The 17,965-nt window shown below is 45.0% G+C and overlaps 1 protein-coding gene across 3 annotated transcripts in view; it reads left to right on the forward strand.

Annotated features, from left to right (window-relative positions):
* The window catches only part of bcam (basal cell adhesion molecule (Lutheran blood group)), a 278,932-nt gene that overhangs the window by 58,300 nt on the left and 202,667 nt on the right, over positions 1-17,965 (forward strand). For all 3 annotated transcript variants that reach the window (XM_052144479.1, XM_052144478.1, XM_052144480.1), the window contains exons 4-8: positions 13,167-13,243; positions 13,692-13,788; positions 14,414-14,596; positions 14,715-14,836; positions 15,622-15,766. In XM_052144479.1, the coding sequence (XP_052000439.1) occupies positions 13,167-13,243; positions 13,692-13,788; positions 14,414-14,596; positions 14,715-14,836; positions 15,622-15,766 (624 nt within the window). The remainder of the gene's footprint in view (positions 1-13,166; positions 13,244-13,691; positions 13,789-14,413; positions 14,597-14,714; positions 14,837-15,621; positions 15,767-17,965) is intronic.

Consider the following 17,965-nt stretch of genomic DNA (forward strand, 5'->3'; position numbering starts at 1 on the left):
GTGGAGCTCAACCAGAATGGCCACCGGGCTCTTGGTCACCTCTCTTACCAATCAAAGTGTAGAAACATCTCAAATATGATCCAGAAAAATGGGATGCACCTGAATTTTCAAGTGTCATAGCAAAGGATCTGAATACTTATGCCATTGTGATGTTTCAGTTTTTTTCTTTTTAATAAATTTGCAAAGTTATAAAAAAAATCAGTTTTTGCTTTGTCATTATAGGGTATGGAGTGTAGATTAATGTGAACCATAACAAAATGTGAATGCACTGTATGTATTGTGTTCATAGCCTACACGTTGTTACACTGTACTTACATTTAGGGTGACTTGGTTGCAGCAAATAAGAATCTTCGATAATTTTGCAAAGCAAAAAATAAATACATTGGATTATATACTTTTCATGTAAGTATGTAGTAGTTAGAGGGTATATTCTTAAAGCAAGTACTAAAAATCCTTCTTCAATATAGTCTTTATTATAGAATGTTTCATCTAAAGGCTTGTGTATGTGTTCACTTCTCTGCCAACATTGCACACCCTATAAGGGACATATGGCCAGCTACATTTACACCTATTCATTAGCCCTGGGTGTTGTTTCTAAGTTGCCCCAGGGTCAATTATGGCCATAAAGATTGCATTTGACACTTTTTAATAGAGTGATTGCACTTGTCATGTTTGAAGGATGTCACTTTAAGGGCTATAAGATTGAAAGAGTTGTATATGCATTTAACACTGTGCTAATCACCAGTGACCTCAGAGCAGAGCATCTTGTCCTTCCCTATCACTGATCCCAAAATCAGCTGCAAATACTGGGAATCAGACATCATGCTGAAAATCCATAAGCCAAAGTCTCAAACCACATTTAATTAGTGAGGTCTGTTTTTAGGGGTGGCCTGAGAGGATGGGAAGGTTGGGGGTTTGCTTTCTTTAGAGTCTGCATGCTCAAGGATTATTGGTTGCCACAAAAGTGGATGTTCTAAACATGGCACCTAACATCCCCTTTGTGTACCATACAATGCATAATCAAACTAAATATAAACTGACACAATGTTATGGCAGAACTGCAGCTGTAATATTTTCAAACCTGTTACCATTCTGACGGCATAATTATATTTTGGAATGTATTCCAATCAGAAGCTTCATGCCATAATGCCCATTGTGCCAATATTAATATTTAATGTAACTTTAAAAAAAATAAAATAAATAAATAAAAAAAATTATATTTGATGATTAAGTTGTATAACCATTGTAAGTAAAATAAATAAATAAAAAGTTTATCTGAAAGCTGTGGCAGAAGTCACTAGTGGGTCACACTTTCTGAAAACTACACAACTATGTGCCGTGTGTGTAGGAGGGCATGGGCTGCGTAGGATAGACCCACACGGCACAAGCATGTGTGTTTGTGTGTGTGTTTATACATACAGATGAGAGAGTAGCAGAACAGACTCTTTGTTAGTTTTTCACCCCAGACTGCATTAAGAGAGAGCTGTAATGGCTGTAATAATTGTGAATGAGAGCAGTGGGACTGGAAAACAATAGCATCACCTCCCAGGAGAGGACTGTTGCTGCCTGCCTCATGGCTAATGGCTTTACAAGAGGGACATGTCCTTGTGTAGAGAGGGAAAAACAGATATCTCCATGCAAACACACTCATTCTCTGTAGCTGTTTTAATGTATCTTAAGAGAGATTTGGTCATGAACACTGCAGAAAAATAAAACAATAATAATATTTCTTAATCAATATATTTGTCTCATTTTCCAGTAAATATCTAAACATCCTTAAAATTATGTACATTTACTTGTGAAGCAGAATTGCATATAAAATCAAGACTTGTTTTCTGAAAATATATCTTGAATTAAAATTTGTATTTTTTTTTTTTACCACTTGGTATATAGATTTTTTTTAATCTTATTATAAGCATAAATCTTAACAATGTTTAGTAAGGTTTGTGCTAGGAACACAAAACTTTATAAGATGGTGGTTAATGGAGAAAAATAACCTTGGGAGAAACCAGACTCACTGTGGACGCCAGTTCCCCTCTGGGTAACCAGCATGAATATAATGACAATATTATATATTATTGTGCAGTGCAGGTCATGGTTTAAGATTAGTAAACTAAGTACGTGTTAAGGTTCAGTGTTAAAAAAACAAAAACTTTTTTTAAGAACTGTAAGATTAATGACTAATGTCTTTGAAGTCCATCCTGGATTAACTGCAGAAATTCACATAGATGCAATTATCCTTTGTTAGTTGACTGATGAAGGCTTTTGTTGGCAATTCAATTTATGTATGTATGTATTCCATTTCAAGAGTGTAGTCCATCAATAGACAAAGGTGATGCAGGCAGAAATCAATGAGGTGCATCACAGTTGAAATTGCAGATCATTTTGTTGAGGTTTGTTGGGGTCCATCCTAAATCCAAGGTTCAGGCAGTGGCATTTGAAGTATCCAATGTCTTACATTTAGAGCTGTCATCAGTTCATCCTATGAAGTCCATCCGAAAAGTCTGAAGTGATGTCTGGCTAGCACCGGCTGCATTTATTCATCATCACTCAGCGACACATAACAGTGGAGTCTGACACCAAGCAGGAACAGAGCTGGATTTGGCTGGTTCTGGGAACCTTGGGATATGAATCCTAAAGGTTGAGACATCGAAACAAATAGAATAATATTAGCACAGATGCCAATCAATTTTATGCAGATTTATAGATCATGATGATAGATGTTTCTGGTTCCGGCAGATCTAACTAAAGCAGCCCAATTGTGAGTTGATGGATAAATTATGTGTATGCCTGGCTAAATAGATGAGTCTGTAGTCTAGAATTAAACTGAGTGGTTTATTTGATTTCTGAACTTTCTTGTTTATTTGAATAAAGCTGCATATAGATCCTCCAACAAAAAAACAAAACAAAAAAAAGCACAGAAGAAATCAAAACGCAGGGAACCTAGTACAGAGCATAACCAAACATGCAAGAACTGACAACAGAAACAGGGAACTAAACAAGAATTTCAACATAAAAGTAAAAAAACAAAAGACAACAGGGAACGTGACAGTAACAACAATAAAATGGGGCTAATATGATCATATTTCTTGGTTCTAGTCAGCACTCTGGCTGCTACATTTTAAACCAATTGAAGTTTATTTATTGAACATGCTGGACATCCTCCCAGTAATGCATTACAGTAATCTAGTCTTGAGGTCATGAACGCATGAATTAGTTTTTCGGCATCAGCAACAGAGGGAATGTGTCATAAATTAGTAATATTTCTGAGGTGGAATACTGCTGTTCTACAAACATTGGAAATTAGATTTTCAAAGGCAAGATTGGTATCAAATGGTGCACCCAAGTTCTTCGCTGTAGAAGATGATGTAACAGTTCATCCATCAAGAGTCAAATTATATTTTAGTGGCTTATTTTTAGAGGTTTTTGGTCCAATAATTAGTTTTGGTGTTGAGTAGAAGGACATTTCTGGCCATCCAATCTTTGATTTAATTGATACACTCTATACCCTAATTTGGAGAATTGTGAATTTTCGTTGGGTTTAGAAGAAATATAAAGTTGGGTATTATCGGAATAACAGTGGAAATTTATTCCATGATTCCTGATAATATCTCCCAGGGGAAGCATATATAAGGGGAAAAGCAGAGGCTCTAAAACTGATCACAATTCCTCGTTTACACATACAAAGTGGTAGCAGTCTGATAAATAGGACCTACACCATTCTAAGTCCACTAATGCCAGCATAATTCTCCAGCCTATTCAAGAGATTGTCATGATCTATCATGTCAAAGGCAGCACTAAAATCTAAAAGCTCTAGAAGAGAAATGCAGCCGCAATCAGTTGATAAGAGCAGATCATTTGTAACTCTGATAAGTGCAGTCTCTGTACTGCGATTGGACCTAAATCCTGACTGTAATTGTTCATATATACCATTTCTCTGTAGAAATGAACATAGTTGAGAGGACACTACATTTTCTAGTATTTTGGACATAAATGGTAGATTTGAAATCGGTCTGTAATTAGCCAATTCTCCAGGATTAAGCTGTGGCTTCTTAATAAGAGGTTTAATAACTGCCTTTTAAAAAAAAATATATATATATATATATATATATATATATATATATATATTTTTTTTTTTCTCACAATTTGGAATGGCCAATTCACACAACTTAGTAGGTCCTCATGGTGGCGCGGTTACTCACTTGAATCCGGATTGACGGTCTCAGAAGCGGAGGCTACTGAGACTAGTCCTTATGTGCATCTTATCACGTGGCTCATTGTGCATGACACCGCGGAGACTCCCAGCATGTGGAGGATCATGCTACTCTCTGCGATCCACGCACAACTAACCACACACCCCATTGAGAGCGAGAACCACTAATAGCAACCAACAAGTAGGTTACTCCATGTGACTCTACCCTCCCTATCAACTGGGCCAATTTGGTTACTTAGGAAACCTGGATGGAGTCACTCAGCACACCTTGGATTCGAACTCGCGACTCCAGGGGTGCTAGTCATCGTCAATACTCACTGAGCTTCCCAGGCCCCCTGATAACTGCCATTTTGAAGTTTCTTTGGACATATCCTAAGGATAACAAGGAGTTAATAATTTTAAGAAGAGGTTCTGAGATTACAGGGAATACCTCTTTAAAGATCTTTGTCAGTATTGGATCTAACATACATGTTGTGAGTTTTGTTAGCTCTTCATGACTTATGACAGCAAAGGGTTGAAGTTGCTCGTGAGGAAAATTATGAGACACTGTTTTCTGAGGTGCTGTGACAGTTGATTGCATAGTTCCAATTTTATTTCTGATTATTTTAATTTTTATCAGTAAAGAAATTAATGAAGTCATTACTATTGTGCTGGTACAGACTATCTGGTTCAGTCTATGCTTTATTCCTAACCAGTTTAGACACAGTACTGAATAAACACCTAGGATTGTTGTGGTCATTTTCTATGAGTTTGCTAAAATATGCTGACCTGGCAGCTTCGATACACCACGAAAAACGTCTAGGTTACGTATGTAACCTCCATTCCCCGATGGAGGGAACGAGACGTTGTGTCAGAGAAGCGACACTAGGGGTCTCTCTTGAGTGCCGATATTCACCTCTGAACTATGAAAAAAGGCCAATGAGAGTTGGCACCCAGTATTTGCATGTCCCACCCCCGGACATACGGGTATTTAAGCGGCGCAAATACGGAAGTTCATTCAGGATTTTTCTGAGGAGCCGGAAATGGCTCAGCGACGTGGCAGGGGAGACACAACGTCTTGTTCCCTCCATCGGGGAACGGAGGTTACATACGTAACCTAGACGTTCCCCTTCTGTCGCTCTCTCCACGTTGTCTCAGAGAAGCGACACTAGGGGTCCACTTATAAAAGTGCCATGTGCTGAGCCGTGTACGTGAACTGCTGATACAGGAGCGAGCAGGTATTCTTACGTGCAGGGTGACCAACTATATCAGGCTGCACATACCCTTCCCCAATGCCCCATTTAAGCCATCAGGATTCCTTATCGTTACCCTGGAGGGGGGAACAAGGTGCTGGCCGCCAACCTGGGAACGGGCCAAGCCTGGCCGGGCCTCTTTTCTCTCTATGTTTCTCGCATAGAGCAACTAGGGCCGGGGCCCTTACACGCATTGAGGGAAGGGGGTCTTAGCCCTTATTCAGGGCGGAGAAGACCCTGCGGAGGCCACGCCTACCCGAGAGGGGAGGCAAGTTTAAGTGGCAAAACCATCAGAGGCCTGACTTAGGGCCTATGTGGAAAAGTTGGTGCGGTGGTGGATCCAGCCTCATAGAGGCAGCCATGACTGCCTAAGGGAAACACGGGAGTCCGCTCGCGACCCACGAGGGCTAGGGAGGAATCAACCAGTGTCCCAAACCTGAGATCTCCTGGGAATGAAGGCGCACTGTTTCCCCTGGTTAGGGGGAAGGGCGCTAGGTGCAAGCGATTCACCCGGTCAGATCGTGGGCGTGCTGCAGAGTTCTATGGACTCGGTACCTGAGAAAACATGGGACGATACTGACTCAACTCAGAGATTGTAGAATCTCTCAAAAGTGTTAGGTGTTGCCCAGCCCGCTGCTCTACAAATGTCTGTTAGGGCAGTGCCCCTAGCCAGTGCCCATGAGGACGCAACACTCCTGGGTCGACAACCCAGTGGGCGAGTCTCTGCTTGGAGACAGCGTTCCCTTTCTGCTGTCCCCCAAAGCAGACGAAGAGCTGCTCAGAGCATCTGGTGCTCTGTGTGCGGTCCAGATAAATATGTAAAGCACGTACTGGACACAGCAGTGAAAGGGCTGGGTCTGCCTCCCGGGGCAGCGCTTGCAGGTTCACCACCTGATCCCTGAATGGCGTAGTAGGAACCTTGGGCACAGGTCGCGGTCTTAGGATCACGAAAGTATCTGCCGGACCGAACTCCAGGCAAGCGTCGCTAACAGAGAACGCATGCAGGTCCCCGACCCTCTTGATGGAAGCGAGCGCGATCAGCAGGGCAGTCTTGAGAGAGAGGGCCCTGAGTCCAACTGAATCAAGCAGCTCGAAGGGGGGTCTCTGGAGTCCCGTAAGGATGACCGAGAGATCCCAGGAGGGGAACAGGTTAGGCCAGGAGGGAGTTATCATCCGGGCACCTTTTAGGAACCTGATGATTAAGTCGTGCTTACCAAGAGACTTGCCGTCTATCGTGTCGTGGTGGGCCGCAATAGCGGCAACATCTACCTTGAGGGTGGAGGGGGACAGCCTCCTCTCCAGCCTCTCCTGAAGAAACACGAGCACTGACCTAACTGCACACTTCTGCGGGTCTTCGGCTCAGGAAGAACACTAGTTCGTGAACAGACGCCACTTTAGAGCATAGAGATGCCTGGTAATTTGGCTTGATTGATTGTATCTATGACGGTCGGTGGTAGGCTGGCTAGATCTTCCGCATCCCGTCCAAGGGCCAGACATGGAGGTTCCAGAGGTCTGGGTGCGGGTGCCAGAGCGTGCCCTGTCCCTGAGAAAGAAGGTCCTTCCTCAGGGGAATTCGCCAGGGAGGGGCTGTCGTGAGGAACGTGAGGTCCGAAAACCAAGTCCGGGTGGGCCAGTAAGGGGCTACCAGAATGACTTGCTCCTCGTCCTCCCTGACCTTGCATAGCACCTGTGCAAGAAGGCTCACTGGGGGAAATGCGTACTTACGCAGCCCCGCCGGCCAGCTGTGTGCCAACGTGTCTGCCCCGAGGGGAGCCTCTGTCCGGGCATACCAGAGCGGGCAGTGGGAGGTTTCTTGGGAGGCAAACAGGTCTACCTGAGCCTTGCTGAACCGGTCCCAGATCAGCTGGACCGACTGGGGGTGGAGCCTCCACTCTCAGTCATGCAAGCTTTGTCTTGACAGCGCGTCCGCTATCACATTGAGGTTGCCGGGGATGTGAGTGGCACGCAGTGACTTGAGTCGCTGCCGACTCCAAAGGAGGAGACGACGGGCGAGCTGTGACATGTGGAGGGAGCGTTCTCCGCCTTGGCGGTTTATGTAGGCTACGACCGTGGTGCTGTCTGTCCTGACTAGGACGTGTTTGTTGTGAATTAACAGAAGAAACTTCTGCAGGGCCAGAAAAACAGCCATTAGCTCTAGGCAGTTGATGTGCCAGCACAGCAGGCCTCGGTTCCACCGGCCTGCGGCTGCGCGCCCATTGCACACAGCGCCCCAACCCAGTTTGGAGGCGTCGGTTGTGACCAGAACGCGTCGGCACACCTGCTGCAAGGGTACTCCTGCCCTTAGAAAGCAGAGGTCTGTCCAGGGTTTGAAGGTTTGGCAGCAGGCAGAGGTAACTTTACGTTGTGCGTGCCGTGGCGCCATGCTCATCTCGGGACTCGAGTCCGGAGCCAGTGCAGAAGTGGTCTCATATGCATCAACCCCAGCGGCACGGCCGTCGCGGAGGATGCCATATGCCCCAGGAGCTGTTGGAAACGTTTTAGCGGGACCACGGCGCCTGGCTTGAAGGAAGCGAGGCATTTCAGCACTGACTGAGCACGCTCGTTGGAGAGACGTGCTGTCATTGGGACTGAGTCTAACTCCAGACCGAGAAAAGAGATGCTCTGGACCGGGGAGAGCTTGCACTTTTCCCAATTGACCTGAAGCCCCAAACGGCTGAGGTGGCTGAGCACCTGGTCTCTGTGTGCGCATAGTAACTCTCGGGAGTGGGCCAGTATGAGCCAGTCGTTGAGGTAATTGAGTATGCGTATGCCGGCTTCTCGGATCGGGGCAAGAGCTGCCTCTGCAACTTTCGTGAAGACGCGAGGGGACAGAGACAGGCCGAAGGGGAGGACTTTGTACTGATACTTCTGGCCGTTAAACACGAACCTTAGGAAGGGTCGATGTCGAGAGCGAATTGAGACGTGGAAGTACGCGTCCTTCAGGTCTACCGCTGCGAACCAATCTAGATGCCGGACGCCAGATAGAATTTGTTTCTGGGTGAGCATTTTGAACGGGAGTTTGGACAAGGTCCGATTGAAAACTCGCAGGTCCAAGATCGGTCATAAGCCGCCACCTTTCTTGGGTACAACGAAGTAAGGGCTGTAGAAACCCTTCTTCGTTTCGGTTGGAGGGACAGGCTCTATCGCGTCCTTTAATAGAAGGGAGGCGATGTCTTCGCGCAGGGAATGGGCATGTTGGCCGTGTACTGCGGAAAAATGTACGCCCACGAAGGGGGACGGAGACCTGGCAAACTGAATTGCGTAACCGAGTCGAGTGGTCCGGTGCAGCCAGCGTGACGGGTTGGGCAGTGAAAGCCACGCCTCTAAACTCCGTGCTAGGGGCACCAAGGGGACGAGTTTTTTGGACGTACCCGGCGGGGCTTCGCAGCGGTGCGGAACAGGTAACGCGGCGTCGGGAGGCAACGTGGCGTCCCGAGGCTCTGGTGCTGAGAATAAACTCAAAGCACTTACCTTGCTCCGGGCATCCGGCAGGGGGCGGGTTCGTGACTGAGGAGGAGGTCTGATGTTGGCGTCCTCTGGACTCGTCTGAACCGGCCGGCCGGGGAACAATCGTGGGGCTGAAGGCGGGGACACCGCGTCCATGGAGCCGGGACTGTTGAGGCATGAAAGCAGAGTGCCGTGAGAACGGCATTTGTGGGCCAGGTGACCCCAGAGACAACAAGGAAATAGCTCTATAGAGTGTAAAGAATTTAACAAAAAATTCTCCTCCCGGCCCTCCACCCGGGAACGGAGTGGTCTTACCAGCTCCGGAGCTAACGTCTCGGTCTCTGGGTCTGTCATCTCAGGAGCGCCTGGGAGCCTTCTGGGTGAGTGCCGTGAGAATGGCATTTGCGGGCCAGGTGACCCCAGAGACAACAAGGAAATAGCTCTATAGAGTGTAAAGAATTTAACAAAAAATTCTCCTCCCGGCCCTCCACCCGGGAACGGAGTGGTCTTACCAGCTCCGGAGCTAACGTCTCGGTCTCTGGGTCTGTCATCTCAGGAGCACCTGGGAGCCTTCTGGGTCCTCAAGGGGGTCCGTGAGACGATGGGCGTCCAACTTCTGCGGGGAGCTTAACGCTGGGGCTGAGAGCTGGGCCCACTCACTTGTTAGTTGAGGCAGAGCACCACTTTCTTTCTTTCTTGAAAGCCGCAGGAGGACGCCCTCGGCGAGCAGACAGGGCATGGCCCCTGGTGGCAGGTTTTCGACAGGGCAGGATGCTTTTTTTTGCTTGAAAATAGCCTTCGTCTGTTTATTCACCACTGAGGACTGCTGGGTGAAGTCGTCAAGTGGTGTCGCCGAATGGACGGAGCTGGGAGACGGGGGCGTTTGAGAAAGCGTGCTTTGTCTGCCTCTCGTACTGCCTGTCCATCGTTGCGTTTCTGGACCACAGAGTGGCCATCGCCTGTTTGAGTGCAGTTCCTGCAGCACGTCAAGAACAGGACCACCCAAGTGCAGATTTGAAGTGCCCTGGCCCGGTGGACTTGCAGGAGGGGGCCATGGCGTGCAGGGGGAGCGGTCTGGGACCGTTCTACCACCGAGGGTAGTGAGAGCGGAGGAGCGAGGAAGCTGGGCTTGCTCAGCTCGTCATGCGCGTCCGTGAACCAATGTAAGCCGGGGAAGCATAGCGGACCTTCTTGCGTCAGGCTCAGACTGGGCGGAGACCCGAAGGTGGCGGCCCAGGCGAGTTATCCGCATCCGACGCCGCTGTTACACTCTCCGATGCAGCGGTGATATCATCATCCAATGCCGGGGAGCTCGAGGGACCGGACGGTAGGCTGTTAAGCGGACCGCACTCATCCCGAGCTCGGGGGAAGCAGGCAAGCGTGCAGGGGAGGCGGGAGGTTTTCGAGGGGATTTACCCGGCGAAAGCGTCCCGTTATTCTCCCCAGATCGTTCTCCATCGCCCGCGGCGCCTGCGTCAATGCCGTAGGAAGGAGGCGAGGCGCGGGGGGCGGCTGAAATGGCTCTCTCTCACTACAAGTGAAAGCAGAGATCGCAACGCTGCCGCGGTTATGTTCTCACACTGAAAACATAACCCATTGGAGAGAATGCTCATCCTGAGCTCGGACGGAAACAAGCAAGCATGTGTGCCGGGGAGGCGGGGGGGTTTCGAGGGGTTTCACCCGGCGAAACGGAGCCCGTCACTGTCCCCAGATCGTTTTCATCGCCCGCGGCGCCTGCCTCAATCCCGTAGGAAGGAGGCGCGGGGGGGCGGCTGAAGCGGCTCTTTCTCACTACAAGAAAAATCCTACGACCGTAATGCTGTCATGGCTATGTTCTCGTACTGAAAACATAGACCATTCATAAAAACGCTGCCTGCGTGTGATCGCAACCCAGGAATGCAAGGCAGTTTTTATGGCCGTCAGAGGTGGGGAGAATCAACGCATCCAGAAACTACACAGAGGCGGAAAATCGTCTTTAAAAAAACGCGTCCTGAGAAGGACGTTCAACGCCGCTGTGTTTTGCTCTTTTAGAGCGAAATTCACTCTTTTAGAATAACTCTTTCGAGTTGTCTGCGCTGTCGAAGCGCCCAGGGGCAAGAATGCACAGCCGTGCATGAATTAGGAAGCCGCTGTTATGCGCCATCAGATCCAACAGCATGCAGAGCGTCAGAGGATTAAACAGGAACTTGGTGTGTAACTCGCAGCAGACTGCATGCACGACCATCGGCTCCGAAGAAATTTTCTGAATGAACTCCCGTATTTGCGCCACTTAAATACCCGTATGTCCGGGGGCGGGACATGCAAATACTGGGTGCCAACTCTCATTGGCCTTTTTTCATAGTGCAGAGGTGAATATTGGCGCTCAAGAGAGACCCCTAGTGTCGCTTCTCTGACACAACGTGGAGAGAGCGACAGAAGGGGAACTTCTAATTTTGTATTCTTCCACTTGCGCTCCTTTTCTTCCACTTGCTCTCCGAGCTGTTTTCTTGAGAGCATGAGTGTAATCATTGTACCATGGTGTGGGGCTTTTTTTTTATGTATTTTCTTTAATCGAAGAGGGGCGACACTATCAAGAGTGCAAGAGAAGACTGTATTTATATTTTTTATATTTTAAGCTATTCTAGACTTTTTGACTTACTGAGTATGTGAGACAATTTTTATAAATTATTAGTGAAGCTATCCTTAATGGTCGAAAAAGTTATTCTACCTAAACGATAGCGTGGTGTAGATTGAGTAACATTAGCTGATCACAGCAAACAAGAGACGAGGTAATGATCTGAGATGTCATCTCTCTTTTGTAGAATTTCAGTAGTATCGACATCAATGCCATATGACAGAATTAAATCTAGTGTACGATTATGGAGATGAGTTTGTCCTGTCACATTTTGTCTGACGCCAAGAGAGTTGAGAATATTGATAAGTGTGAATGTTGAAGTCACCAACAATTAAGGCTCTGTCTACATTTACTACTAGATCTGATAGAAAATTTGCAAATCCACCAAGGAAATCTGAGTAAGGCCCAGATGATCTATAAAATGTAGCAAGGGCAAAAGACGATTTTTTATTCATACCCGATGGTGTCACATTAAGCATTATTAGTTCAAAAGACTTAAACTTATACTGTAAACTTTAAACTGTAAATTGTAGCAACACCTTGAGACGAGGGTCATTTTTATAACAATAACCTGAGGGAGTAGATTAATTTAAACTAATATATTAATCCTTAATCAGGGGACTGAGTTTGGGAGTTCGGGGAACAGACACAGTCTCAATTTGATATCTAGATGATACAGTCTCTATGTGTTGTAGTTTATGTGACCTGTGTGACATCTCAAGGCAGCTAGCAGACATTTAGAAAAGCCAGTTTGTCTGCTTCCTGACAAACTAGAGCAGTGATATGGTGAATTTACTTGTAATTTGGAGTATGGGGGAGTTGTAATGTGAAAAGTGTTTTTGAAATGGAGCAGAGATGGAATCATAGTTTGGATGTGGCTTTTTTATTTGTAGATTTTCATATTTTGCTGATTTGGCTATTTGCCCATGCATCTTTGGAAAATTAATTGTATTTAGATTGCCAATTACAGTGGGTGCATGTGTGATTCTGTGAGGCTCTGTAATTTGTTTAGGATACCATATCTCAAACATAAAGGAATATTCTGGGTTCAATACAAGTTAAGTTCAGTAAACAGTATTCGTGGAATAATGTTGCTTATCACAAAAATATATTTGGACTTGCCACTGCTTTTCTTAAAAATGTAATAATAATAAAAACCTGTGAGGCACTTACAATGGAAGTGAATGGGGCCAATCTGTAAATGTTAAAATATTCACTATTTCAAATGTTTACCCACACAACATAATATGCATGTTAACATGATATTAGTGTTATAAAATTGCTTACTAACCTTTTCTGTGTATAGTTATAGCTAATTTTACATCTTAAAACCATAAAACCCAAATATTACAATTTAAACAACTTTACAGCTCAAATAATACATGCATTTTAACAGAAGAATTAATATAAGGGGTTTTATAAAATTATAAGCTTCACATTTCTGCCTTTAAACACTAATAAATTGGCTCCATTCACTTCCATTGTAAGTGCCTCACTAACATTTTTAAGAAAAGTATGGACGAGTCAAAATTATTTTACATTATGCCACAAATGCTGTCAACTGAGCTTAATTTGTATTGAACCTGGAATATTCCTTTAACTTGATTTAACTGTTAATAAAGATGAACTTACAGTAATAGCACACTCTTTGCTCCCACAGATGCTCCAGAGAAGCCAGTGATTACTGGCAATAATCAGGCCATCACAGTCAGTCATGACACTATCTCTTCCTCTGAGGTGAGTCTCACAGAGATGTTGTATATGGTAAATGTAAGACTTTAATTCTGAGACTTTAGTTCACCCCAAAATGAAAATTCTGTCATCAGTGCCTCACCCTCATGTTGTTACAAACCCATATGACATTCTTTCTTCCATGGAACACAAAAAGTGATGTTAGGCAGAATTTTTGTCTCAGTTGCCATTCACTTTCATTTCGTCTTTGTAAATACAATGAAAATGAACTGAGGCTGTCCTGCTTGTGATCTCCTTTTGTACTCCACGGAAGAACAAAATGTCATACAAGATTCGAACAACATGAGGGTGAGTACATGATGATAGAATTTTCATTTTTGTGTGAACTATACTTTTAAGAGTTAGTTGCTGTATGTTTGCTGCATTATATTTAAAAGTTGGTCAAATCTCTTAACAATACATTGCGACATATCTTTGACGTATGTTTCTTTAGGTGGGTAAATGCACCAGCAGGAATGCTTACCCTCAGCCTCGTATTATATGGTTTAAAGACAACACCCCTCTGCCTGAAGTGAAAGACCAAAAGGAACGTAAGTACAGAACCTGCAATGATCAGCCATCAATAAGCCTTATCAATCAATGTGTGCTCTCTACATTCTAAAAAACACCAATGTCAATAATGCTTTTCCCCCCACTGATGCAAGAGAAACCGTAAAGTTTCTGCAGGGTCTGTTGACTGATATAAAAAATATATAGAAGATTGTATATAAACTATGTATTTTTTTTATATTAAGTATTTTTCTAAATGTATTTCTACCGAAAATGAAAATTCGGTCATTATTTACTCAGCCTCATGATGTTTCAAACTTGTATGACATTGTTTCTTTAGTGGAACACAAAAAAATATTTTAGGCAATTTGTTAGTCTCAGTGGCCATTCACTTGCATTGCATCTTTTTGCATACAAGAAAATTGAATGGTGACCGAGACCATTCTGCCTAACACCTCCCTTTGAGTTCTACAGAAGAAAAGAAAATAGTCATACAGGTTTGGAACAATGCGTGGGGTGAATAAATTATGACAGAATTTTCATTTTTGTGTGAACTATACCTTAAATCAAAGATACTAAGTTAAAAGCTAATCTGTCTTACATTAAAGTTATCCCGGACCCACCTCTCTCTCGCTCTCTCTCTCTCTTTCTTTCTCTCTTTCTCAGAAACATACATGATACTTGGTGTAGTGAAGGAAGCCTCAGGCCTGTACACCGTGACCAGCTCTTTGTTCATGAAGCCAGTAAAAGCAGATGCGAAATCTGCATTCCACTGCACAGTGGAGTACAGCATGCCGAACAATCAGATCAAACAGGAGAGCTCTGATAAGTTCAACCTCATGTTGCTCTGTGAGTCCAACACAAAAATGCACATACTCACAATGACCCAAACTTTCATCCCTGCAGCATACACCAACTCTACCTTCAATTAATCTCAACTCCTTGTGCTGTGTTCTCCTCCAATCAGATTCAACGGAGAATGTGTTCTTCAAACTCCTGAATCAGGGGCCAATCAAAGAGGGGGATGAGGTAAAGATGGAGTGCAAGACTGATGGAAACCCTCAGCCTGAGTTGGATTTTTATAAAGAGGTGAGAGTCAGCACCATCTATGATTGTAACCCGGACACACACACACACAAGATGAGACAGTCACAATGTAAGTCAAAAAACTGCTTTTATTGAAACAATAAAAGCAGGCAAAAGTACAAACGGGCAAATCCAGTGAAGAGTTGTCGAGGGAAGCGTAGGGTCAAAAGCCGGGGAATCAAAGAGAGTGTAGGGGGCAAATCCGGGAGAGTAGTCGAGGGGAGCGAGGGTCAAAGCCGGGGTAAACAGGATCGAGAGGCGGGTAAACTAACAAAGGGAGTAGACAGGGGTACTAGGGGAACGAGGAGCTGGCAAGCTAAGGGGGTAATCAAGAGGAGTTCAAGAGGTGAGCAAAACTAGACGAGACTAGCGGGGGCAAAGACACGGGAAACTAAATACAATAACCAACCACCGTGAGACGAAAGGGTAGTGATATATATAGGGGCAAGTGCAGGTGTAAACCATGACAGGTGATGAGACGAGTGCAGGTGAAACTAATGTGCAGGAGTGCAGATGACGCAAGTGCAGGTGGTCATAATGTTCTGGGGGATTGGAAACGCGTGATAAACTCGAGGAAGGGAGATTGCCTACGAGCATGTGAGCGAGTAGGAGCAAAGTGGGCATGAGGGCTCGAGCGAGCAAAAAGAGCGTGCGAGCTCGAGGGGGCAGAACGAGCGTGGGAGCTCGAGGGGGCGGAACGAGGGAGCGGGGTTCGTGACAATGATCAGTTGCTAAGCTCAGATTTGTTAGTGCTTTGACCATACTATTCACACTCTCCCAATCATCAGAAAAAGCAGCTAATGGGTTCTGAAGGCACCTTAACATTGAAGAACGTGACTCGGGAAGATGCTGGAACCTATCAGTGTGAAGCTCTTGACTTTGATGCTCTACCAGAGGTTGAACTTTCCAAGACGCTGAGCTTCAATGTGCACTGTGAGTATCAGTTCCACACATTATAACAGAGCCTTGGGTAAATAAATTGGTTGACTTATACACTCACATACACATAGTCTTTTTAAACTTAATTACAGACAGAATTGTTTGGGGGTTTGGGGCAAAATGCCATAGAAAGTGAAAAAAGCCCCAGATATTTAAAATGTAGGGGTAGTTATGGATTTAGTATGGGTTTAGTGCCTCTGCAGACACCATAGTGAGCTATAGTTATGAAATATTTTTTATGCAGAGGCGAGTGTTGTTCAGTGTTTAAACAAGTGTTTTTTAATATAAAAAAATAAAAATAATAATAAATCAGCTCTGACAACACTTAAGCGAACACTCCCAGCATACTGTACCATGATGTTAGATATAGTTATAGGTAGTATACAGTGTAGAGTTATGTAAACAAAGTGAATGGCAAATTATTTAAAATGTATTCTAGCAGGGAATTAATTGTATTGTGATTAGGGCTACGAATCAAGTAAAACATTTTAACTTAAGTTTTATGTGATTAATAGCGATTGATCATGATTAATCATGGTTCATGGTACATTACAACAAATATACAAAAAATATAATCATAAATATACTTACCTTATACTTTGTCTCAAAGCACTTGCAAAAAATTGTCAAGTCATCGTTTATTTTAATTCAGTCAGGACCACTTCCATCAAATGAATCCTCAACATGTATACTTGAATGAAAACTTTCTTTACTTATAGACAAAGCAATCTGTTGGTGTTTATTCTGGGCAAACTCTCCACCTGTCCATGCAGCCATGGAAAGAGCTGGAAGTGCTGCAAATACAACCCCTCAGGGGTAACAGAACATATCCAGCTGAATTATTACAACATGAAATGTTGTTCAACACTTCATTGCATATTCATAGACTGATTGAACAGTTAAAGAACTTCAAATACTGTACCTGTATATCAAGTTGATGAATCAAGAACAAGGCACAATAACCCATTGAAAATAGGAATTACAAACTGGCAAACGATTGTTGTCTAAGAGCTACAAGACAGATGTAGAGAAAACTAAAAGAAAATATGCCATTCAAGAGTTGAAACTGGGGATGGAGGAGGGTGTTAAAGGAATAGTTCACACAAAAATGAAAAATGTTCGGATAATTTACTCTCAGGCCATCCAAGGTGTATCTGAGTTTCCCCTTCTGTCGCTCTCTCCACGTTGTGTCGGAGAAGCGACACTAGGGGTCTCTCTTGAGCACCGATATATGCCTCTGATCTATGAAAAAAGGCCAATGAGAAGTTGGCATATGGTATTTGCATACCCCGCCCCCCGGACATATGGGTATTTAACCGGGCAAATACGGGAGTTCATTCAGAAAATTTATTCGGAGCCGATGGTCGTGCATGCAGTCTGCTGTGAGTGACACACCAGTTCCTGTTTAATCCTCTGATGCTCTGGATGCTGTTGGATTTGACGGCGCATTACAGCGGCTTTCTCCTTCCTTCCACGACTGTGCAATGTTGCCCCTGGGCGCTTCGACAGTGCAGACAACTCGAAAGAGTTATTCTAAAAGAGTGTTGAACGTCCTCTTCAGGACGCGTCTTTCGTTTTTGTGTAGTTTCTGGATGCGGTTGATTTCTCCCCACCTCTGATGGTCATAAAAACTGCCTCGCGTATCTGGGTTGCGATCACACGCAGGCAGCGTTTTTATGAATGGGTTATGTTTTCAGTGTGAGAACATAGCCGCGGCAGAGTTGTGTTCTCTGCTTGCTCTTGTAGTGAAAGAAAGCCACTTCAGCCGCCCCTGAACCTCGCCTCCTTCCTACGGGATTGGGGCAGGCGGCACGGGAGATGAAGAGGATTTGGGGAGAATAACAGGACATTTTCGCCGGGTAAATCCCCTCGAAACCTCCCGCCTCCCCGGCACGCTTGCTTGCTTCCCCCGAGCTCGGGATGAGTGCGGTCCGCTTAACAGCCGGCCCGAACACTGGATGACGACATCACCGCTGCATCGGAGAACGTCACAGCGGCGTCTGATGTGGATAACTCGCCTGGGCTGCCACCTTCGTGTCTTCTCGCCCAGTCTGAGCCTGACGCATGGAGGTCCGCTATGCTTCCCCGGGCTTAATTGGTTCCACGGGCGCCGCTCACATCAGATAGCACTGCATTGGTGGCGTGCATAAATCGCCAAGGCGGAGTACGCTCCCACCACATATCACGACTCGC

Source organism: Xyrauchen texanus, chromosome 15 (assembly GCF_025860055.1).
Source record: "Xyrauchen texanus isolate HMW12.3.18 chromosome 15, RBS_HiC_50CHRs, whole genome shotgun sequence".
Taxonomy (NCBI): domain Eukaryota; kingdom Metazoa; phylum Chordata; class Actinopteri; order Cypriniformes; family Catostomidae; genus Xyrauchen; species Xyrauchen texanus.